This window comes from Mobula hypostoma, chromosome 13 (genome assembly GCF_963921235.1).
Source record: "Mobula hypostoma chromosome 13, sMobHyp1.1, whole genome shotgun sequence".
Taxonomy (NCBI): domain Eukaryota; kingdom Metazoa; phylum Chordata; class Chondrichthyes; order Myliobatiformes; family Myliobatidae; genus Mobula; species Mobula hypostoma.
The window spans coordinates 21,053,585-21,079,639 of record NC_086109.1 but is presented as its reverse complement, the minus strand read 5'-3'; the positions used below and the strand labels follow the sequence as shown (position 1 = coordinate 21,079,639).

Sequence of the window (26,055 nt, the reverse complement as noted above, 5' to 3'; positions counted from 1 at the left end):
GCCTGGAAAAAAAGATGAGAAGTCAGAGCAGAAGGTGGGGTGGGGGTGGGGAGGGGAGGGGAGGAAGAAATACAAGGTGGTAGGTAATAAGTGAAACCAGGAGAGGTGGGCAAATCTATTTTGTTGTCTACTTCACATAAATTAAATGAGCATTAGGATAAGATGTAACTTAGCGATTGACTTCCCCGAGGAGAGAAGGGTACGAAAGGAAACAAAGAAGCAAGAAGTTAAAAAGGGAAGCGAAAATTGCTTTGAGATTCCAACATGAGGTAAAGAATGATTACCTCACTGAATTCTAATAGTTCCTCTTTGAACATTTCCAATAAGCCTCCTCAATCAAAATAACAATTTAGGATATTTTCCGCCGAGTGTCCAGACTTCAGTTGATGCTATAGTGACTGAGGTATTCAGGGCTATTTGGAATTTGCTGTTTATTCTCAATTCGAACAGCCAAAGGAAAAATTTCCTGCAGAAAAGGTTTGCTTCTCTGAAAAAGTAAAAATAGTTTCTGTTGCAACTGGGTTCTCAAAAGAGGAACATTAGCTATCTCAAATGCAATACTGTGACTGTTCAGTGTTCTCCCAATTCTCAGATCTCAGTTATGGGAATTGTAAGCATCCCACAAGCGGCCAAGAACTGAAGGTCAGCAAGGAGTCCGGCGCTATCACTATATAATGAAGTCTACTGGTTGAGGACTCTCTGCTTTTCCCTCACTCCTCAATCTGTCCTACCCCAATTTTGTTATAGGTTCTTTCATATCCTCACGCTCTCCCTCTTTCCTTTCAGAACCAGAATCAGGTTTACTATCACCGACATATATCCGGAAACCTAGTGTTTTGGGGCAGCAGTACAGTCCAATACATAAAACAATTACTATAATTTACAACAAGAAATATATAAAAAATAACTAAGTAGTGCAAAAAGAGATCAAAATAGTGAGGTAGTGGTCTTGAGGAGAAGAAGCTGTCCCTAAAACATTGAGTATATGCCTTCAGGCTCCTGTACTTCTTTCCTGATGACAGCAGTGAGAAGAAGGCATGTTCTGCATGGTGAGGATCCCTAATAGTCGTAGTCATACTTTACTGACCCCGAGGGAAATTGGTTTTCATTACAGTTGCACCATAAATAATTAAATAGTAATAAAACGGTATTGGGGGTAAGGTATTGATGTGGATGGAGAATTGGTTAGCAGACAGGAAGCAAAGAGTGGGAATAAATGGGACCTTTTCAGAATGGCAGGCGGTGACTAGTGGGGTACCGCAAGGCTCAGTGCTGGGACCCCAGTTGTTTACAATATATATTAATGACTTGGATGAGGAAATTAAATGCAGCATCTCCAAGTTTGCGGATGACATGAAGCTGGGTGGCAGTGTTAGCTGTGAGGAGGATGCTAAGAGGATGCAGAGTGACTTGGATAGGTTGGGTGAGTGGGCAAATTCATGGCAGATGCAATTTAATGTGGATAAATGTGAAGTTATCCACTTTGGTGGCAAAAATAGGAAAACAGATTACTATCTGAATGGTGGCCAATTAGGAAAAGGGGAGGTGCAACGAGACCTGGGTGTCATTATACACCAGTCATTGAAAGTGGGCATGCAGGTACAGCAGGCGGTGAAAAAGGCGAATGGTATGCTGGCATTTATAGCGAGAGGATTCGAGTACAGGAGCAGGGAGGTACTACTGCAGTTGTACAAGGCCTTGGTGAGACCACACCTGGAGTATTGTGTGCAGTTTTGGTCCCCTAATCTGAGGAAAGTCATCCTTGCCATAGAGGGAGTACAAAGAAGGTTCACCAGATTGATTCCTGGGATGGCAGGACTTTCATATGAAGAAAGACTAGATGAACTGGGCTTGTACTCGTTGGAATTTAGAAGATTGAGGGGGGATCTGATTGAAACGTATAAAATCCTAAAGGGATTGGACAGACTAGATGCAGGAAGACTGTTCCCGATGTTGGGGAAGTCCAGAACAAGGGGTCACAGTTTGAGGATAAAGGGGAAGCCTTTTAGGACCGAGATTAGGAAAAACTTCTTCACACAGAGAGTGGTGAATCTGTGGAATTCTCTGCCACAGGAAACAGTTAAGGCCAGTTCATTGGCTATATTTAAGAGGGAGTTAGATATGGCCCTTGTGGCTACGGGGATCACGGGGTATGGAGGGAAGGCTGGGGCAGGGTTCTGAGTTGGATGATCAGCCATGATCATAATAAATGGCGGTGCAGGCTCGAAGGGCCGAATGGCCTACTCCTGCACCTATTTTCTATGTTTCTATGTTTCTAAAACCATAAATAATTAAATAGTAATATGTAAATTATGCCAGGAAATAAGTCCAGGACCAACCTATTGGTTTAGGGTGTCTGACCCTCCAAGGGAGGAGTTGTAAAGTTTGATGGCCACAGGCAGGAATGACTTCCTATGACGCTCTGTGTTGCATCTTGGTGGAATGAGTCTCTGGCTGAATATACTCCTGTGCCCAACAAGTACACTATGTAGTGGATGGGAGACATTGTCCAAGATGGCATGCAACTTGGACAGCATCCTCTTTTCAGACACCACCGTCAGAGAGTTCAGTTCCATCCCCACGACATCACTGGCCTTACGAATGAGTTTGTTGATTTTGTTGCTGGCTGCTACCCTCAGCCTGCTGCCCCAGCACACAACAGCAAATATGATCGCACTGGCCACTACAGACTCATAGAACATCCTCAGCATCGTCCGGCAGACGTTAAAGGACCTCAGTCTCCTCAGGAAATAGAGACAGCTCTGACCCTTCTTGTAGACAGCCTCAGTGTTCTTAGACCAGTCCAGTTTATTGTCAATTCGTATCCCCAGGTATTTGTAATCCTCCACCATGTCCATACTGACCCCCTGGATGGAAACAGGGGTCACCGGTGCCTTAGCTCTCCTCAGGTCTACCACCAGCTCCTTAGTCTTCTTCACATTAAGCTGCAGATAATTCTGCTCACACCATGTGACAAAGATTCCTACCGTAGCCCTGTACTCAGCCTCATCTCCCTTGCTGATGCATCCAACTATGGCAGAGTCATCAGAAAACTTCTGAAGATGGCAAGACTCTGTGCAGTAGTTGAAGTCCGTGGTGTAAATGGTGAAGAGAAAGGGAGACAAGACAGTCCCCTGTGGAGCCCCAGTGATGGATGTCACCTCCATTGCCTATACCACTTCATCGGTTTCCTCCACCACCCCTTTCCTATAACATCTCTCCACTTTGCCTGCTCCTTTGCTCAGTGCACCTTGTGCAACCCCTTCAATCCCTCACCTACACTCAAGCCCACAATCTTCTGTCCTTGTAATTCCTTCCCTTCCCTATCCCTTAACCTCAACCAAATTCTCCCCAGCCCCACCGTTGCCTTCCCTCATCCTTCCATTGAATGTTCACTCTGATTTGTAATGACCAATGTCTGCAAAAAGTTTGTGCTGTGCAATTTTTTGCCCAGTGACAACAACATGTGCGCACTGAATTTTATATATAGAGGTATTAATTTTAACAGCTAGCAAACCGCTGTCAATAGGAACTTTGACATTCTCTGGGTTTGATAGTTTTCGCTCTCGTTTATCTGCACTCTAACAAAACATATGTAGCAGGCCTGTAGCGGGTAATGAAGGATTTTTTTCGCGGGAGCTTTTGCATACTGTCCATATGTGATTTGCTTGCTAAAAGACACTTTAAAAAATCAAGTTTCCAAATATCACTCCCCACTTGCAAATTCTCCAGCAACTTTTGCATCGTGACAATACACATAGGTACAGCACTTTCTGTATTGTACCTAAATATTTCTCGTAACTGTACGTTCCTGACCTCATGACCTTTTGGAGTATATAGTTTCTACTGTTTCATTAAGCCATTCTGCTTTAAACGAAATAGCAGTTCTTTTGCGCATTGCTTCTTTGGAATTTAACATGGTGAAACAATAATTTCTTCAATAAAAACAGTATAAACAAGCCAGTTCTAAAATCTGCAGACAAATCGTCGCAGACTTCACATTGGCAACACCGTCCGCATCCGAAACCGGAAAAGGAAAGTGATTATGTACGATTGTGAGATATACTTAACATACCAACGAGGTAGACGATGACAACATTTTGTGCGCACCTTAAATTCCTTTCAGCGCTAGTAGCAAAAAAAAAGTGCGCGCACACAAACATGCACACCTTAGAGGGAACGTTGCTTCCTGCCTACTTTTCCATTCGTCACTCAATTCCCACCTCAACCAAATCTACCCCTACCAACTCGTCTCTCTTCCCCTCCTCACCTCTTTAAACTATCTCCCCTCTACTCTTTCAGTGCAGATGAACAGTATTGAACTGAAACGGCCTCTATCCCAATCCCCCTTGACCCTCTGAGTTCCTCCAGCAGTCTTTTTGCTCATCACATGATGTTTCTTCTTCCCAAACAGCCACATTGTCCTACTACCTCCTCCTACCATCCTATGGACCAGGCCTTCCAGCCCCATGATGTCTGTGCTATTTCTTTTGTTGTTCAGTAGCTTAGTCGAGTCCACACTCACAACACACTGGAGGAACTCAGCAGGTCGGGCAGCATCCGTGGAAACGATCGGTCGACATTTCGGGCCGGAACCCTTCGTCAGGACTGAAGAGGGAAGGGGCAGAGGTCCTATAAAGAAGGTGGGGGGAGGGTGGGAAGGAGAAGGCTAGTAGGTTCCAGGTGAAAAACCAGTAAGGGGAAAGATAAAGGGGTGGGGTCGGGGAAGCAGGGAGGTGACAGGCAGGAAAGGTGAAGAAAGAATAGGGGAAAACACAATGGGTAGTAGAAGGAGGTGGAACCATGAGGGGGGTGATAGGCAGCTGGGGGAGGGGACAGAGTGACATAGGGATAGGGGAAGGGAGGGGGAGGGAATTACCGGAAGTTGGAGAATTCTATGTTCATACCGAGGGGCTGGAGACTACCCAGACGGTATATGAGGTGTTGCTCCTCCAACCTGAGTTTAGCCTCATCATGGCAGTAGAGGAGGCCACGTATGGACATATCTGAACAGGTGTTGCTTTGACCCCAGCATCTGCAGATTATTTTGTGCTTAGTCGAGTCCGATCCTTTGTGACCTCATGGACTGTAGGGTTTTCATGGCAAGAGAAGGAAGAAGATTGCCAGGCCTTTCTTCCACGCAGATACTGCTGCTGCTCGGGTTGAGACCCGGCTGGGTTTGAACTCACAGCCATCTGCCTTGAAGTCCAGTGCTGATGCCACCATACAGGATGCCAAATTAAATTAAATCTCTTCTGCCTGTATATGATCCATGTCCTTCTGATCCCTTTAAAGCCTCTTAAACGGCACTATTGTATCTGCTTCCACTACAACCCTTACAGCCCACTCCAGAAACCCACCACTCACTGTGTAAATAAGTTTATTAGATTAGATCCGAGCGCTTCAACCCCGGCCCCAGCCACCAGCAACAGGCAAAGCTGAGGATTTGGGGCCTGCCCTCCAGAGATTCTCGATCGCACAGTAGCAGCGACAGCGAACCGGGCATTTCAGAAGTTTCTCCAGACGTTCCTCCGTGCTTCTCACGTCTGTCTCCATCAAATCAGAATTGTGCACGGCCCCTATTTAACAAATACGCTATCATTTCACTGGAGAGGCCGCGTGCGTTGCATCGCACCGCCATCTTCTCCTCCCGCCATTTGTCTGTCCCGCACATCTCCTGTAAGATGTCCCCTTCTCACTTTAAATGCATGTCATTTAAATTAAACCTTATGAACTGACTTCCCCAAATCTCTCTGGCCCAAATCCCTCTCCACATAATTTTCCCAAGCTAATATAGAGTCACTGAGTCACACAGCAGAGAAACAGCTCCTTCAGTCCAACCAATCCATGCTGACCAAGGTAGCCACCCAAGGCAGTCCCACTTGATCTTGATTGGCCTACATGCCTTTAAATCTTTCCAGTCTCTGTACCTGTAAATGTTCCTTTTGAATGTTGCATATGCACATGTCTCAACCACTTTGTTTGGCAGTTCATTTCATATACAGACCACCCTCTTGCAGAAGCTTCCTTTTGGGTTCCTATTAAATCTTTCTCCTCTCACCTTAAATCTATGCCTTCTGGTTTTTGATTTTTCAACGAGGGTACCAGACTTTGTACATTCACCCTATCTCAGAATTCAAAGTTCAGCGTAAATTCATGATCAAAGTACACGTATTGAGTTGTTGAGTTGAGTTGAGTTGAGTTGAGGCCCCCGTAGGTCAGAGTCGACCGTGGATATTGCGTCCTCGCTGTCCAGATACTCAAGCCTGGGCAGTTCAATAATGGAGAGCGAGCTGTTACCCTTATAGCAAGCTCCCCCTCTCCACGCATCTGATGAACCCACAGGAACGGCAGAGACCAATACAGCTGGTACCAACAGCGTCGCAGGAGCTGCCAGAGAGCACTGAACTCAATGTAGGACTGCCTTAGGGACTCCAGCTCCAGATTTTTCCATCAGGGTTTTACTCCTGAAGCCCTCCCCATGACTGGGTATAGCCGCAAGGCAGCAGTCTTGCTTTTCTGAGATGAGCTGCCAACCACGGATGACGAGCCCCACCTGCCCGAAGCGACTGGTTTTAAGGTGCCAGTAACCGGCCTTTGCCCCTTCTCCTGTCAACAGAAACGGTTCTGCCGGGCTTGGTAGCTAAGCCACACGTGAAGGATCTGGACTTGGTTGTCAGAGGCTATTTGAGGCGCACACCATTGGGAACATTTAATAGGTAGTGGGAGCTTGTCCCCAGTACCACCCCTGGCTGAAACAAACTTGAGGAGCATGTACAGTAGCACATTACCAGCCTCCGTAGTATCCAAAACAGCTTAAAGGAGCGGCACCTTAGGAAGGCGGCGTCCATAATTATGGTTCTCCACCATCCAGGCCATGCCCTCTTCGCACCGTTACCGTCGTCAAGGAGATACAGAAGCCTGAAGGCACCCACTCAGCGATTCAGGAACAGCTTCTTCCCCTCTGCCATCCAATTTTTAAATAGATATTGAACCCATGAACAACACCTCACTACTTCTTTATTCGTGTTATTTTCGTGAGAAGTGTGCGCAGTCACAATTACGACAGAGGAAGTACTCAGGAAGCTGAATAGGCTAAAGGTCGATAAATCTCCCGGACCAGATGGAATGCACCCTCGTGTTCTGAAGGAAGTAGCTGTGGAGATTGCGGAGGCATTAGCAATTATCTTTCAAAAGTCGATAGATACTGGCACGGTTCCGGAGGACTGGGAGATTGCAAATGTCACTCCGCTATTTAAGAAGGGGGCAAGGAAGCAAAAAGGAAATTATAGACCTGTTAGCTTGACGTCGGTGGTTGGGAAGTTGTTGGAGTTGATTGTCAAGGATGAGGTTTCAGAGTACCTGGAGGCATATGACAAGATAGGCAGAACTCAGCATGGATTCCTTAAAGGAAAATCCTGCCTGACAAACCTATCACAATTTTTTGAGGAAATTACCAGTAGGCTAGACAAGGGAGGTGCAGTGGATGTTGTATATTTGGATTTTCAGAAGGCCTTTGACAAGGTGCCACACATGAGGCTACTTAACAAGATAAGAGCCCATGGAATTACGGGATAGAGCGTTGGCTGATTGGCAGGAAACAGAGAGTGGGAATAAAGGGATCCTATTCTGGTTGGCTGCCAGTTACCAGTGGTGTTCCACAGGGATCAGTGTTGGGGCCGCTTCTTTTTACATTGTACATCAACGATCTGGATTATGGAATAGATGGCTTTGTGGCTAAGTTTGCTGACGATACGAAGATAGGTGGAGGGGCCGGTAGTGCTGAGGAAACGTTGAGTCTGCAGAGACTTGGATAGATTGGAAGAATGGGCAGAGAAGTGGCAAATGAAGTACAATGTTGGAAAGTGTATGGTTATGCACTTTGGCAGAAAAAATAAACGGGCAGACTATTATTTAAATGGGGAAAGAATTCAAAGTTCTGAGATGTAACGGGGCTTGGGAGTCCTCGTACAGGATTCCCTTAAAGTTAACCTCCAGGTTGAGTCAGTAGTGAAGAAGGCAAATGCAATGTTGGCATTCATTTCTAGAGGAATAGAGTATAGGAGCAGGGATGTGATGTTGAGGCTCTATAAGGCGCTGGTGAGACCTCACTTGGAGTACTGTGGGCAGTTTTGGTCTCCTTATTTAAGAAAGGATGTGCTGATGTTGGAGAGGGTACAGAGAAGATTCACTAGAATGATTCCGGGAATGAGAGGGTTAACATATGAGGAACGTTTGTCCGCTCTTGGACTGTATTCCTTGGAGTTTAGAAGAATGAGCGGAGACCTCATAGAAACATTTCGAATGTTAAAAGGCATGGACAGAGTGGATGTGGCAAAGTTGTTTCCCATGATGGGGGAGTCTAGTACGAGAGGGCATGACTTCAGGATTGAAGGGCGCCCTTTCAGAACAGAAATGCGAAGAAATTTTTTTAGTCAGAGGGTGGTGAATCTATGGAATTTGTTGCCACGGGCAGCAGTGGAGGCCAAGTCATTGGGCGTATTTAAGGCAGAGATTGATAGGTATCTGAGTAGCCAGGGCATCAAAGGTTATGGTGAGAAGGTGGGGCAGTGGGACTAAATAGGATAAAATGGATCAACTCATGATAAAATGGCGGAGCAGACTCGATGGGCCGAATGGCCTACTTCTGCTCCTTTGTCTTATGGTCTTATGGTCTTATTTTGCATTACTTATTTTAACTTCACTGCTTAACGAGATCACTGGGCACAAAGAAAAGGCTGGGGATATCAGTAACTGTGGCGCTTCTCTTCCTGACGAACTTAACGTATTCTACGCAAGATTCGAACAGAAGAGGAGCATCCCGCTCCCTCCGGATGAACCGGACCTGGTGGCATCGATATTCATCATCACCGAGGAAGACGATAGAAGGGCCTTCCTGAAGATAAAACCAAGGAAGGTGACGGGCCCAGATGGCGTCCCGGGATGGGTTCTCCAGGCCTGTGCAAGCGAGCTATCTGGAGTGTTTGCTGACATCTTCAACTGCTCCTTGCTTCAGTCTAAGATCCCCTCGTGTTTTAAGAAGGCAACGATAATCCCAGTGCCGAAGAAGAGCAAGATGGCATGCCTGATTGACTATCGACCTGTGGCTCTGACATCAATTGCTGTGAAGTGCTTCGAGAGATTGGTTTTGGCACACATCAACCACAGCCTACCGGTCAACTTTGACGCTTTGCAATTCGCCTACCAGAGCAACAGGTCAACGTCAGATGCCATCTCTCTGGCCCTACATTCCTCCTTAGAACACCTGGAGAATAAAGAAGCATACGTAAGGCTCCTTTTCATTGACTACAGCTCTGCCTTTAATACCATCATTCCAAATAAACTGATTCCTAAGCTCCGGAACCTGGGCCTTAGCACTCAGATCTGCAGCTGGATCTTCAACTTCCTTACAGACAGGACCCAGGCTGTAAAAATAGGGAACAAGCTCTCCTCTACAATCACTCTGAGCACCGGTGCCCCACAAGGCTGTGTACTCAGCCCCCAGCTGTACTCACTGTACACCCATGATTGTGTAGCCAAGTTCCCATTGAACTCAATATATAAGTTTGCTGATGACACAACAATTGTACGCCGTATCTTAGGTAATGATGAGTTTGAGTACAGAGAGGAAATTAAGAACCTGGTGGCATGGTGAGAAGACAATAACCTATCCCTCAACGTCAGCAAGACGAAGGAATTGGTTGTTGACTTCAGAAGGAGTAGCGGACCGCACGACCCAATTTACATCTGTGGTGCGCAAGTGGAACAGGTCAAAAACTTTAAGTTCCTCGGGGTCAATATCACAAATGACCTGACTTGGTCCGACCAAGCAGAGTCCACTGCCAAGAAGGCCCACCAGCACCTTTACTTCATGAGAAAACTAAAGAAATTTGGCCTGTCCCCTAAAATCCTCACTAATTTTTATAGATGCACAGTAGAAAGCATTCTTCTAGGGTGCATCACAACCTGGTATGGAAGTTGTCCTGTCCAAGACCAGAAGAAGCTGCAGAAGATCGTGAACACGGCGCAGCACATCACACAAACCAATCTTCCGTCCTTGGACTCACTTTACACTGCACGCTGTCGGAGCAGTGCTGCCAGGATAATCAAGGACACAACCCACCCAGCCAACACACTTTTCGTCCCTCTTCCCTCCGGGAGAAGGCTCAGGAGCTTGAAGACTCGTACGGCCAGATTTGGGAACAGCCTCTTTCCAACTGTGATAAGACTGCTGAATGGATCCTGACCCAGATCTGGGCCGTGCCCTCCAAATATCCAGTCCTGCATCTCGGTTTTTTTGCACTACCTTACTTTCCATTTTTCTATTTTCTATTTATGATTTATAATTTAAGTTTTTAATATTTACTATTGATTTGTAATCCAGGGAGCGGGAAGTGCAGAATCAAATATCGCTGATGTTTGTACGTTCTAGTATCAATTGTTTGGCGACAATAAAGTACAATAGACATATACACACGTAATGTAACTCAGTTTTTTTCTCTACATTTATCTCTCATGTATTTCATTGTACAGCTTTGGTAAAGTTAACAAAGTTCACGACATATATGCCGGTGATATTAAATCTGATTCCGATATTTACGTACATGAGAAAATCTGCAGACGCTGGAAATCCAAACAACACACCTTAGGGTTTCGGTCCGAAGCATCATCTGTACTTTTTTTCCATCGATACTGCCTGGCCTGCTGAGTTCCTCCAGCATATTGCTACATAAGATTCATTTCCTTTCAGGCATTTAGAGCAGAGAAGTACAATAGAATTTTATAAAAAGCCATATGTAAACAGTACTCTGCCATGGACAGTCCCAAGCCAAGCTGTGCAAGGAGGAGGATTGAGCACAGCGCTAGCAACCGCATCCTGTAAGAAATCCAGGGCTGTAGTAACACCACCAGAAGCCCCCAAAGAGGAGAGGACGAACCTTTGAAGATGGGCTACACCAAGGGACAACTTGAAAGACTGGCCCAGGATAGAGGATTCTAGCGAATGGCTGCCGTTGGGCCTGTGGCCCAGTGGGAGTGATAGGCTTCAGAGAGGAAAAAGATATATAAACAAAGACTAACGAACAAACGTCAAATGTGCAAAAAAAGACAAACTGGGCAAATACAAATAATACAGACGACGTGAGTCGTAAAGAGTCATTGACAGAGACTGTAGGTAGTAAAATTGGTTCAGAATTGTGGTGAATGAGGTGTCCGCTCTGGTTCAGGAGCCTGATCGAGGGTAGTAGTAGCGAAAGGAACATATGGCCTGGATGGTAGGAGTCGTTGGTGATGTTTGCTGCTTTCTTTGTGGCAGCGCCGCTTGTACTTGGCGCTCAATGGTGGGGAGGACTATGTCTGCGATAGACTGGGCTGTATCCACCACCTTCAGTAGACCCAACTTTCTCCTCATAATTTTAAACACCTCGGTGTCCGACGCCTCGCTACATTATGTTCTACTATGTGTCCACTCGTGCTTTAATCGCCATATTTTCTAACACATCCCTCTTCCCCCGTGTTAACACTTCGCTAATCCCATTTGTCCCGGTCTCTCTGTGTTGTTACCGGGAGGCGGGTCTGACGCCGGCGTGCGCTCCGTTGCCCCCGCCTATGCGCGACTATCGGGTGGAGCGGGAGGTGCGTTCGCTACCTTGGCAGCGCGGGGCGGACGGATTTAGGATGATCAGCCGAATGAAAGCGACGGTCGCTCAGCTGGTCAGCGGTATCGCTCCTAGCACCGGCTCCAGCTCGAACCCCAGTAGCAGTGCGGGGTGCCATACCAGATTTCCGTATTCACGGCCGCCATTCCTGTTCCTGAGCCCCGAGGAAGCTCAGCGGGCGGGGGATCACACTAGTAGACCTATCCTGGTACCTGGGCAAGGCAGGAAGAAGTTGCTACCCTGGGACACGGGATACGCAGAGTGAGTACATTCACCCCCACTGGAGGGGTCTCGATAGCTGCATCCTTCTTAACGTTAGAATAAGTAGGTAGAGAGCATTGAACTTGCTCTCTCAACTCAGACAATTAGCACGGACGAAGTAGGGAGGCGTGAAAATAAGGGGGAAAAAGTTGCTAATGAAAACAGTTTGATTTCACGTAGCGTACTTTATAATCTCGAGTACTTTTCATGTAACTATTTTAGAAGGGTGGCCGTTGTTAACAATATAGGAAACGCAACAGTTTGGACACGAATATTCATTCTGAACGACAGGGTCATGATCTGAGCACTCTCTTTGCCGTGGGATAAATACTGGCCCGGACACCTGTTCGCACATGAATTTCTCCTTCGTACAATTAAGAAACAATTTAGCCACCGTTGAACAAAACAAGAGAAGCACAGTAGGTACATCAAGTAGAGGTTCTGCCTCGCCGCTTCGGCGACTGGGTTTCAATTCTGTCCTGCGTTTAGACAGAACAGCTCAGGAAAAGGCCCGTGGTGTCTGTGCTGAACCTAATGACCAATTAAACTACCCACCTCCCTGCACATGATCCACATCCCTCCACTCCCTACACCTTCACGTCCCTGTCTAAAAGTTCAAAGTATGTTTATCATCAGAGTACATATATGTCAACATTTACAACCCTGACAGTGAATCCAAGAAACACAATATAATCTCTCAAACGGCAATAATCTACACACCTACCACCTCCATTTGAAAAATATGCCCTGTAAATCTCCTTTAAACGTGCCCCCATCTCTCGTTAAAGCTTTGACCTCTAGTACTTGACATTTCTACTCTGGGATCAAAAAGATTTTGACTATCTACTCTAACTATACACCTTATAATTGTATAAATTTCTCTCATTTCCCTTTGGCCTCCTGTATTCCAGAACAAAAAGCGTCCAAGTTGTCCTACCCTCTAATCCAAGCAGAATACTGGTAAACCTCCTCTGCACTAGGAAATAAGACCATAAAACATAGGGGCAGAATGAGGCTATTCATCCCATCATGCCTGCTCCGCCATTCCATCGTGGTTGATTTATTATCCCTCTCAAACCCATTCTGCTGTCTTCTCTGCATAGCCTTCGACATCCTTACTAAATGAGTATCTGTCGACCTCAGCTTTAAATGTACTCAATGACTTGGCCTCCACAGCTGGCTGTGGGATTGAATTTCACAGATTCACCAGCCTCTGGCTAGAGGAATTTCTCCTCATCTCTGTTCTAAAGGAATGTCCTTATATTCCAAGGCTGTGCCCTCTGGTCCTAGACTCTCCCACTATTAGAACCATCTTCTTCACATCTTATCTTTCTAGTGGTGGCATCCGTTAGTCTCGCGAGACCATGGAACTGCGCCTGGAAAGTCTCGCTTCAGTCTGTCGCAGTGAGGCGACGCTGGAGTGTCCTCTCCAGGGCACAGGCCTGGGCAAGGTTGTATGGAAGACCGGCAGTTGCCCATGCTGCAAGTCTCTCCTCTCTACGACACCGATGTTGTCAAAGGGAAGGGCAAGGGCTGATACAGCCTGGCACCAGTGTCGTCGCAGGAGTTGCCAGAACAAGGTTGAAGGCAACGTCGGACTGCCTGAGGGACTCCAGCTCCGGATTTGTCCGAAGCCTTTCCCATAAGTGGGTATGGCCACAAGGCAGCAGAGGTTTGAAATCAGAGTTTTCCCTCTCTTAGATGGACTGCCTTCCCAGGCTGATGAGCTCCATCTACTCGAAGCACTGGTTTTAAGGCGTCAGGACCCACCTTCGCCCCTTCTCCTGTCAGTAGAAACAGTTCCGCCGGGCTTAGAGCCTAAGCCACATGAGAAGGCCTTAATATATGATAGGGTTCAGTGAGATGCCTCCTCATTCTTCTAAACTCCAGTGAGTACAGATGCAGACCAAACACTCCTGGGATCATTCTCTTGGACCTCGCCTGGACCCTCTCGAATGCCAGCACATCCTTTTCTACAAAAAGGGCCCAAAACTGCTTACAATACTCCAAACATGGTCTGGCCAATGCCATATAGTCTCAGAATTACCTCCTTGCTTGTATATTCTCTCCAAAGACTCCACATCTTTCTCGAAATAGGGCACCCATTACTCTACACAAAACTCCAAGTGACCTATTGAGTAACTGTAACATGACTTCCCAACTGTTATACTCAGTGCCCCAACCCATGCAGGCAAGCGCGGTCAAACACCCACTTTACCATCTACCTTCTTGTGTTGCCACTTTCAGGGCGGTATGGACTTAGACCCTGAGATCCCTCTGTACAACAAAGTTGTTAAGGATGCTGCTGTTCACTGTATACATGTTAAGGGTCCTGCCATTAAATTGCTAACTTTTATTGTCACCTAGATACAGTGAAAATTTGCATTTTGCCTGCTATGCATACAGATAATTTCATCACAACCTCAGAGATATGGTAGAGGTTATTGGCATATGCAGAAATACAATATATATGTGCAATATTCAGCAACACCACGAGCACATGGCATCATAAGACGTAGGAGCAGAATTAGGCCATTCAGCCCATCGAGTCTGCTCCGCCATTCTATCATGGCTGATCCCGGATCCCACTCAACCCCATACACCTGCCTTCTTGCCTTATCCTTTGATGCCCTGACCGATCAGGACACGGTCAACTTTAAATATACGCGTGGACTTGGCCTCCACCACAGTCCGTGGCAGAGTATTCCACAGATGACTAATCTCTGGCTAAAAAAATTCCTCCTTACATCTGTTCTAAAGGGTCGGCCCTCAATTTGAAGGTTGTGCCCTCTAGTTCTGGATACCCACACCACAGGAGACATCCTCTCCACATCCACCCTATCTAGTCCTTTCAACATTCAGTAAGTTTCAATGAGATCCCTCCCCCCCAAATTCTTCTAAATTTGGCCCAAAGCTGCCAAACACTCCTCATATGTTAACCCCTTCATTCCTGGAATCATCTTTTGGACTCTCTCCAATGACAGCACATCTTTTCTGAGATATGGGGCCCAAAACTGTTGACAATACTCTTAAGTGTGGCCTGACTAGTGTCTTATAAAGGCTCAGCATTATCTCCTTGCTTTTATATTCTATTCCCCTTGAAATAAATGTCAATATTTAAGTGGTGTGCACAGAAAAACATTAATGTAAACATAATTACCATTATACAAGAAAGAACACAATTAGAACAAAAAACACCAAGTACATTTTAATACCAAATGGTCAAAATAGTGTCAGTGTTGCTAAACTGTAGTGATAGTTGGTTCAAGAGCCAAATGGCCGAAGGGGAGTAGTTGTTCTTAAGCCTGGTGGGTTGGGTCTTCAGGCTTCTGTACCAGCTGCCCGACGGTAGCTGTGAGAAGGTGGCATTGCCCAGGTGGTGGGGATCTTTGATATTGGGTATTACCTTCCTGTGGCGGCGCCTCCTGCAGATACTACCGATGGGGAAGGCGATGTGTTGGGCAGAGTCCGCTAGTCTCTGCGGCTTCTGACGTTCCTGTACATTGGAATTGCCATTAGCAGGCCATGATGTTGCCGATAAGAACACTTTCAACAGGACATCTGTATAAATTTAAATATTACAGAGGGGTGGCAAATGGTCAGGTGATGGAAAGCTGGGAATTGTAGACTAATGACTTTTGGGGATGGGCCTCTGGGCAGAATTAGAGAGCAGAAAATCCCAAAGTAGGAATGTTTCAAGGGAGAGAGGTCAATGTCCATTTCACTTGGCATGAGCAAAACCTTCCATAAATCCCCATTGAATGACTGCCTGTAGTTACACAATACTTTAATCTGGATCTGCCAGTAAAGAAAATATCAACAATTCCTTCCATTATCATCAGCACTTTAATCTCATTAATCCCCAACCTTCCATGATTAAGAGGTTGCAAATCTAATCAATGCGATCTATCGTTGTGATTTAACCCATTCTACCACCCCTTCCCATTATTGAGATTATCCGGTTTGTATCTTTTTCATTAGAGGTTGCACTATGTATACTTCAGAGGCAATCCTGACTGCAGACTCAGAGGTTCCCAAAGCTTAGGTATGTGGCAATGTTGGTGAATTGCAATGAGCTACCAGGAAATAGATTACTTTTCAGTGAATTTTCTTTGGCAGCAAAACAAGTAACCAGAAATCAAGAGCATATTCTCTCCACCCAATTGGACTTCCATACTATTACATGTGCAAATGTGTGTTCTGCCATGGATTCAATAGCTGATTGCATCACAAGAATCTGGATACGTCTCTTTCATCAGGGCAGCAAGAATCTATACGACAGCAATATGTAATTCTAAGCTTCACCCACAGACAGCGAAACGTGGTTCTCATGCCAGTGGAGTGGTGAGTGGGTGAGGATGTGGGTGGAGGGGGGGGGAGTGCAGGTGGCAATGGAAAGCATGAATCAAACATCTTTCCTTACCCCTTTATCACAAAAGACCAACGTTCGGATGAAGGAAAGGTACTAAATCTTTTTTTTTCAGTGTTTTGATCCAGAGCCAAGTCCAGTACATGAGATCATTATTTCCGAGAAACTTGTATCCATGGTTTCAAGACCTGGTTCAAAAGAGCATAACTACAGATAGGATAAATCAGGGAGTAATGAGGTGATTGATTATGAAATATCATCTTTGATGGCCTGTTGTTTGCGGGAAGAATGCCAAATGAATGGGTGACTGATTACTAAGGAGACATAATGCCAGGTTCATTGGATTGAGTGTCTTCATAAGATCCTTCAAAGAGTCCTCATGAGAGATTCTCTCTTTGTACCAAGCCCTTTTGAATCCAATGGATGAAAAGATCTGATTTGATAAGTACTTTGAGAAAGTTTGATGACATTGCAAATGATAGGAAGGCTGAATTTCAGTGGGAAGTATTTAATGTTGATTCCAACATGACATGGAACAATTATTTGCTACATTACCTCTATTCACTGCTCTGTTTCCCAGCTGTTAGATAAAGAATGCCCAACAAAGAATTACAACAAATGATTTCACTAATTTTATTTTACACTCCCACCCCCAATAATAAATGGATTTATTACTTTATAGATAGGTAGTTTTCTGTTCATTGGCAGACATGCTTCTTGTTAGAATCAGAAAATCATGTGTTTGAGTAACACTTCAAAGGCTAGAGGGAATAATGCATGCTGAACAGTCCAGTGCATTTCTGAGAGACTGCACACTGTCTGAAGTGCTACCTTTCAGAGAGTATATTAAGCTTATGCTGTTTATCCTTTCAGGATCTGCTTAGAGCGTTGGGCATACAGATAGTCACCATACCTTTTTAAGAAATGCTCAAGATTTATTTTTCTTACTCTATGGTTATCCCAAATTTGGGGACGATAAGTCCCCTTGGGAAAGAAATGGAAGTAGTAGTTCTTAGCTGGCATCCTATTTTTGGCCTTGCTGTGATATTTTCTGAACTTTTCCTTTTACATAGAAAGCACAATGTTCACAGACAGTCTTTTGGATCAACTGGTTATGTTTCATAGAAGCACCTCCTAAACCAAGAGTTCTCAACCTCTTTTAAGCCCTAGATCCTTACCATTAACCAAGGGGTGCATGTACCCCTGTCCTAAACAAATATCTGCATCAATATACAGAACCTAGAATTCCTTACTCAATCATATCACTTTCCCTTAAAACTTTTCACCTCAGCTCAATTTCAAGTTCAAGTTAATTGTTATTCAACCACACACATGTATACAGCAAAGCAATGTTCCTCTGGGACTAAGATGCATAACACAGTACATGTGTCACATTCAGCACATAAAGTAATATTAGCATGATAATATTAACAGGTAATTGAAATAAGTATGTAGATGTACAAGTTGACATAAACTGCATATAATGACATAAAGTTAATTATACAACAGTATAATGCTGACGGCGCTGTCATAAGTAATGTGTACGGGGTGGTGACAGGGTGTTCAGAGTTCTCACAGCTGGGGGGGAAGAAGCTGTTACCCAGCCTGACAGCCCTTGTTCTTATACTGCGGTACCTTCTGTTGGGGTAGGAGGTCAAAGAGATTGTGGGACGATGGGAGGGGCTCTTATCAATGCTGAGAGCTCTGTGAACACAGCACTTCTGGTATATGTCCTTTTTGGTCACTTCCATATTCTGACAGATTTCACATTGTAGCTATTCTATGTTCCTCTTGAGCTTCCTATGGGATTTAATAGTTGCAGTCTCATCACTTCGAGATTCCTCATTTAGAAATGTATTTTTAAAATGCTGACTGAATCTCTTCTTTAAGCTTTATAACTGCCCTTTTGATCTGTTCCAGAATGTTTCTCAGTAAATATGAGATTTAGTGAAAATCCTTTTTTAGAGGCTCATGTAGAAGGTTTGCGAAGCCACCTACACAGAGTGCTTGTTGTTTCACATTCACATTATCTTCAATAGCTCACTTCAAGAATCAAAATGTTTTATTAACAGCTGACAGGATTGAAAAGTAGGTATTTAAATGACGACCGGACACTAGAATTTTGTTGGAAGAGCGGAATCTCATTGTTTAAGGAAATAGGAACCAAGATTACCTCAAAATGTTCATTTGCAGCAGTTTTTTAAAAGTTGGAATCTGAGCTGAAGAAGCCATTACTGAGAGTGATTGATTGGGTGGACGTTAACAAAATCTCGGTCAGAGCAAGGGCTGTGGGGGATGCAGGGAGTCATCTATTTAGGGACAAAGTTGGGCTCTTGTTGGCTAAAAGGCCTACCACATGGCTACAGTCAGGGGTGGAGGATTCATCAGTAGAAGGCTGAGTTTCAATGGGGCTTCAGGGATGGAGAAGATTATGGGGTCAGAGGGAAGAGTGTAGAGGGATTCGAACATAGGCATGAGACAAGTCTAAGTCCCTGAGGAATGCAAGAACAGTATGATTAGTGAAATGGGTAAGTGGTGAGTGAGAGGGGGTGCAGGCTGTTTTGTATAAGTTTTTGGAAGTTGGGGAATTGGGTGCCAATAAGGAAAGGACTGGAGCAGTCAAGTCTAAAAATTAATGGTTAGTGCAGGTTTGAAAGCACACAATTCCAAGGTGGTGATAATTAATCGTGATACCACTATAACATCAAAGATGCAGGCTATCAAGTTCAGCCTCAGACACAGGTCAGACAGGGAACTGAAGTTTACGTGTTGGATGAGATGCTTTTCAGGGGTGAGGAGCGTCTTTGTCCTTCTCGCTATTCTGCTAGAACAAATAGCAGCTCATCCAAGTCAGAATGTCAGAGAAACCATCTGACAACAAGGCAAAGGAGATGCTGAAGGATATGGGGCTGATATGATGACTGTCAATATAAATGTTCACTGTCTGTCAATCTGCTGAATGGGAATCACCTTCAGATATCTGGGAAGTGCAATCAAGTGAAATACAGAATTGCTGTTCGAAAATTGAAGTTAGCCCAAGGGACACTGTGGGTTTGATTAGGTTATGAATACTTTATTGCAATAGATTTGATTTCATGTAAAGAAGCCACTTCACTCATCCCTGTCGTGGCCAATTTCAGGATAGTGCAGCAAGCTATGGGGAATGAAGCTCATATAACTGAAGAATGTTAATGGGACAGGATCGTATTCACAAGCTCCGGTAACAGTCATTGTGATCACTTTGTTCTTCCAGTCCTTGTAATTGTCTCTTCTTCTTATGATCTTGGTGCTTGCCGTTCTCAGTTGCTCCATCAGTTTGCACAAATGCCAACGTAAAATGTTCCCATCTGCAATGCACATCACTTGCTTGGTGCATATTGGGTACCATATGCGATTCAAAATCAGGCTTATTATCACCTACTTGTATGACAAGAACTTTGTTGTTTGCAGTGCAAAGACACAAGTTTTGTATTTTTGACTGTGATTTACGAGCAATCTGCAATGCTGTCAGGGAGGGGAAATAAAATCACATCACATACATTCATAGACTAATGCTCTCTTCTTGATTAACAAATTTGTTTAATCTCAGATTTTCCCCAGTTCAGAAGAAATTTCATTCACCCAAAGCAATAACTCTGTATCACTTCCAAAGGATACAAACAAAAGCCGTAGAGCCACTCAAAGTTGCTCCATTATTCATTATCCCAGCCGATGATGTACATGAGTGCACTCTTTCTCACTTAACACTCATTGATTTGGTAAGTGCTGATCATAGTTAACGACTGAACGCCTACAGTCGTCTGCAAATGCTGAGGCAAATCATGTGAGGGGTTGAACTAAACCCATTCGTGCAGTGGCTTGTGAACTCAGACCCACTATTTGAATAGTATTGAAGTTGTTACCAACGTGATAGCGCCTCTTGCTTTCCCCCATCGCGTTCTCCCCGTTGTGTCTGCTGCCCTTCAGGTGTGGCAGCAATGACAGTACGAAAACACTTCGGCCATGCCATGTCTCAGACATATTTAGTGGTGGTAATGTGCATCATAACAGCTATTTTTTACTTGCTCGCCTCACAAAATCATTTGGATAACTTCCAATTCTAAATTAGCTCAACTATCCTGAAGGACTTGAGAGTTCATCTTGTACATTTGTGCTGCTCTCAAAGCAGAATAGTTTCTGGAGATGGAAGATTTCCCACAGAGTCATGCTAGAAGATGATAGGGACTTGAAGGTGGATCACACAGTTGGTGTTTAAGAAGCATCATCGAGGAAATGTCTATAGAGGTGGTACAGTTTGGCAAAGGAAGTACAGAGATCAGGATCTAAACTATTAACGTCACAACCACTGATGGTTGATGAAGGAAGTGGGGGATGTGCATAAAACTGTAAATTCTTACAATCAATATCAATGCTGTGGTTTAGAGGATCAAGTGTTGTACAGCTTGAATCTCTGGTTCAGCACTCTATGATCTGGCATGTGTTTGATATGTAGTGCAGACGTGTACTTAATTAATCTGTCAGTGTAACTTTTGCTAGCTAAGCCAACAGTGCTTCTGACTGATCTGCTGAGTTCCTTTACCATTTTATGTGTATTAGTCCGGATTTCCAGGGTCTGCAGAATCTCTCGTGTTTAGTATTTCTGACTTACTGAAACTTTAGGTTACCAGCCGTTTTCAAAGATGGAGCCCTCATGAAGCTGATGGGGTGTCCAGTACATAAATGTGAACTGTTCTCCTGTTCAGGGGAAAATGAATGGGGGCAATTTCTGGCATTTTCTGTGGTCTAACAAAAGCTGGATCCCAAGGGCACCGGACTAGAAAGTGTCGAGCTATCTATCCAAGTCTGCTGACTCTTCAAAGTTTGGCAATGAGGATTATGAATATAATGCAGGGAGTCCTCTGGCGGATATAGATAGGCTAAGTAAATGGGTGAGAAAATAGCCAGTGAATATATTGTGGGAAAATATGAGGTCATCCACTTTTGTAGATAAAGTATAAAGACAGAGTACTTTTTAAATTTTGAGAGATTGGAAGGCGTTGGTGTTTGAAGGGAACTGGATTTCTTTGTGTACCTATTTCTGGGACACACAGACCCAGCAAAATAGATAGATAGATAGAATGATAGATAGATAGACGTACTTTATTGATCCCGAGGGAAATTGGGTTTCGTTACAGCTGCACCAACCAAGAATAGAGCATAAATATAGCAATACAAAACCACAAACAATCAAACAACAATATGAAAAACTATGCCAGATGGAAATAAGTCCAGGACTAGCCTATTGGCTCGGGGTGTCTGACCCTCCACGGGAGGAGCTGCAAAGTTCGATGGCCACAGGCAGGAACAACCTCCCATGTCGCCCAGTGTTGCATCTCGATGGAATATGGCCGGAGTCCAACAGCAAAAGGTTCAATATCCGGGCCACAAACACGTTCCTTGATCGTAATATGACCAGGATTGCACTATCTGTTGTTAACCAGAACTGCAAGCCCTCCTCCTTTACGCTTACCTCTCTCAGTGCACTTCTGGTCAGCCCAAACGGTCTGGAAGCCCTCCATGGAAACATTTTGGTTGGGTATGTCCTCGTGCAGCCATGTTTCATTAAAACACATATCACTGCTCTCCCGAAATGTTCTCTGACTCCTGGCTAGTGCTGTCAACTCGTCCATTTTATTACCCAGCGATCTCACATTGCCCATAATGAGAGAGGGAAGTCACGGCTTATAACTCCTCTTCTCCATAAGTCTCTGTTGTCTCGACACGGTCCTCTTTCCTCGCCTTTTTGATCCCCCTCTGCATCCTCTGTGTGTTTTCCTCCAGATTTCAGCCGGGGTGTCCGCCGCTCTGTTCCCTAAACCGGCCGGCATAAGCGCAATCAGCTGGTCCCTGGAATAAACAGTATGACCATACTGCTGCCCCGCTAATGAGGCATGTCCGAATGTAACTACTTCCAGCGCTAAAAACCCAAATAAAACTCTCTCCACCAGCATGTTAGAGAGGGTGCAGCTTCAACGTGTTACCATGAAAAAAAACAACAAATAACGTAAGTTTAAAAAGTAAGAAGAAAAAAGAAAACTAGTCAGAAATAATCAGAAATACAAATAGTGTGTTCTTCTGAAAGTGTGGAAGGCAAGGTTAAAGGGGGCCCCTTCCGTGCTCTGGGTTGGAGGAGAGGGGTGAAAGCAGAGGTGCTGGAAATAGAACCGATGTGGTTGAGGCCCCTGTCAATTTTGGTTGAATGTAAGCTGTAGTTAAGGATAAAAGAAAACTCAGCACTATTTTTAAAGTGTCATTATCTAAACAGTCGCTACATGTGCAACTGAAAACCTTTTTTTTCTGGGGCACAGTGATTACCTGCAGGGCTGGTTTGCTCTGTGTACAGAAAGCACAGCACAAGGTGAAGGCAGGTCAACATTCAGTTAACCTATCAAGCTACCTGTGTTTTTAGTTGGTAGATCATGTTTAATGCAGAGAATCATTGGATTGCGACTCTTGGACTTTCCTGAGACGGAAGTATTGCCTTCACTTACGTTTCATTTCTTGTCTCCTGGAGCTGAAGAGCAATGTGTCCATGGATATTAGTCTTTCCTTGTCAAAGGGTGTTAGTAATCATTGCAAAAAACCCTGATGTAATCCTCTCTCTAACTTAACCCACTTTCTCTTTACTTCTATCTCCACATTTCTTTCTCTCTCAATCTTTATTCTCTTTATTTTCCTTGTTTCTTTATCTCACTCTCCTCTTTCATTTCTCTCCTTTTACCTCGCTCTTTTCCCCCTTCTTCTCAGCCACATTTAAACTTAAATAACGCAGATGCCAGTCCCAGCTAATAATCAGATGCTTCAACTCTGTTTGGGAACAGATGACCAGGAAGCTTAGGATCTTATTATCGCTTGCTGAAACTGTTTCTTTTTCTTAGGCAGTCCCTGGGCATTAAGGATGACTTAGCTACAGTCTGGTTTTAGTAGTTCTGAGAGAGCTAATAAGACCAATATGGGCTATTCCACAGATGGGGCAAGACAAATTGGTAGCTTGTTAGATGGGGTTCTCATTCCATTGCTTACAATGGACCTAAGAATGGCCTTGAGGTTCTAAGTGCCTTCTGAAATGTTGCTTCTGCACCTTGAAGGTCATAGACCAGAGATACCAGGAGTCAATGGGAAAGTTGCAATTCTTCAAGGAAACCTTGAGCACATCCTTGAACCATTTCTCCTGTCCACCTAGCAAGGTCCTCTGATTACAAGGTTTGGAAAAGAGTAGAAGATTATAAATGCGAGATGATTTTGCAGATGCTGGAAATCCAGAGTAACGCGTGCTGCTGAAGGGTCTCGGAGGGCAGACTTTCCACAACACACGAACTTTGTTCCAAGTCTGAGGTTTTGGTCTTCAAATGCCTGTTTTCTGAACTGACCAAAGTTCGGGCTGGCACATTGATGGGCATGGCAAACTTCATCGTAGATATGTGGTGGGGTGGATTTGAGTTTGGAAATCCTTTAGTGCAGATGTTCACTTCCAACTTTAAAAAACATACTTGAGAATGAAATCAATCACCACTAATCTGCATAACCCAGTCTTAGATTTGTCTTCCATTTCTATGCCTTGGCTGCTGCGGGGTTTATTTCGGCAGAATGAGCTGAAAGTTTAGGGGTACAAACAGTAACTGGATAATCTGAGAGCATGCCACTCTCAAGGCAGAGGATCCTTCCCTCCCCTCCCTTCCCCTATCCCTATGTCACTCTGCCCCCTCCCCCAGCTGCCTGTTACCTCCCTCATGGTTCCGCCTCCTTCTACTACCCATTGTGTTTTCCCCTATTCCTTCTTCACCCTTCCAGGCTATCACCTCCCTGCTTCCCCTCCCCCACCCCTTTATCTTTCCCCTTACTGGTTTTTCACCGGAACCTACCAGCCTTCTCCTTCCCACCCTCCCCCCACCTTCTTTATAGGGCCTCTGCCCCTTCCCTCTTCAGTCCTGACGAAGGGTTCCGGCCCGAAACGTCGACCGATCTTTTCCACGGATGCTGCCCGACCTGCTGAGTTCCTCCAGCGTGTTGTGAGTGATACCTTGTATCCTGTTTGAGTAGCCTCCAACCTGACAGCATGAATATCGATTTCTCCTTCCAGTAAAAAAAAATTCATTCCCCCTCTCCTCCTCCTCTATTCCCCAGCCTGGCCTTTTTCCTCATCTCACCTGCCTCTCACTTACCCCAGGTCCCCTCCTCCTTCCCTTTCTCTTTTGGTCTATTCTCCTCTCCTGTCAGATTCCTTCCTCTCCAGCTCTTGACCTTTCCCACCCACTTGGCTTCAGTTATCCTCCTTCCTCTCCCCCCACCACCACCACCACCTTTTTATTCTGGCATCGTCCCTCTTCCTTTCCGGTCCTGATGCGGAAACATCAACTGTTTATTCATTTCCATAGATGCTGCCCGACCTGCTGAGTTCCTCCATCATTTTGTGTGTGTTGCTTTAAATTCAAAAGGTAGCTTTAATGGTCAGTATTATATCTTTACCTGTCTAGAATCCTAAACTCATTGTTTTCTCCATAAAATTGCACGGTCATAGAACGAAACAGCACAGAAACAGGCCATTAGCCCACCGGATCAATGCTGACCATTACCACTCAATTACACTAACCTGCTATCAATCCCACGTTTTATTTCCTCTACATTTTCATTAACTCCCTCTGGATTCTACCATTCACCTACACACGAGTGATAATTCATAGTGGCCGGGTACCTTAAGCAAAACTGATGAATAATTTATTTGCTGATGTGTAATATCCAGATAAAGTAAAAATACTGAACTGAGAACCAAAAACTTCTCCATTTTCCAATTCTTATTTTTCTGTTTCAGTTTCCAGTGTGCAAGCATGCTTCACTTCCTATTCATTCATGGAAAAGTCAATTAAATCAAGTTTGATTTACACTGACCCTTTGTTGCTGGTGCTGGCTATTTCCAATATACCACAGTATTTCTTCCCAGCTCATCAAAACTTCAGGAAGACCTATAGTGCACTGCTGTCAGTGGACTATTTTTCTGAATTATGGGCCCCCTTGTAAAGCAGAAGTCAGTTTTGTGTTAAACAAGCTCCCAGAAATACTGGTAAGTGAAATGCAGCAGAATTGAAAAAAGTGCCAAAAAAAATTTTGCAAGGATGGTGCCAGGGCCCGAGGACCTGAGTTATAGGGAAAGGTTGACTGGGTTAGGACTCTACTTCCTAGAGTGTAGGAAATGACGGGTGATTTGATAGAGGTATACAAAATTATGAGGGTTGTAGATTGGGTAAATGCAAGCTTCTTCTATTCAGAGTGGGTGAGACTAGAACTGGAGGTCATGTGTTAAGTGTGAAAGGTGAAATGCTTAAAGGGAACATGAAAGGGAAATTCTTCACTCAGAGGGCGGTGAGAATTTGGAGTGCACTGCCAGCGGAAGTGGTTTGATTTCAACATTTAAGAGAAGTTTGGATAAGTGCATGTATGGGGGGGGATATGGGTTGCTGTGGTTCGCCAAAGGCCAGATAAATCAAAGGGCCTGTTTCTGTGCTGTATTGCTCTATAACTCTGGACTTCTTGTTTCCAGCAAGTAGAAATACAGGCAAGGGTAGCATGTGGGTGAAGCTGAATGACCCCCATCCACAAGCTCCTGTCAAAAGCACTTTGACAGCTGGCTAATGAGTTCTACTCGTTTTTGCAGCTGTCAAGCCTATCGAGTGCTTTTAATGCTTCTGAATTTAGAACCACACAAAAGTTTTGGGGGGAAGAAAAAGTCTGTGT

General features: G+C 44.7%; 1 protein-coding gene across 1 annotated transcript in view; it reads left to right on the top strand.

Moving 5' to 3' along the window:
• Positions 1–11,607: 11,607 nt before the first annotated feature.
• LOC134355479 (protein phosphatase 1H-like) overlaps positions 11,608–26,055 on the top strand; it is a 55,466-nt gene continuing 41,018 nt past the window's right edge. The window contains exon 1 of the mRNA XM_063065414.1: positions 11,608–11,918. Within this exon, the coding sequence (XP_062921484.1) occupies positions 11,608–11,918 (311 nt within the window). The remainder of the gene's footprint in view (positions 11,919–26,055) is intronic.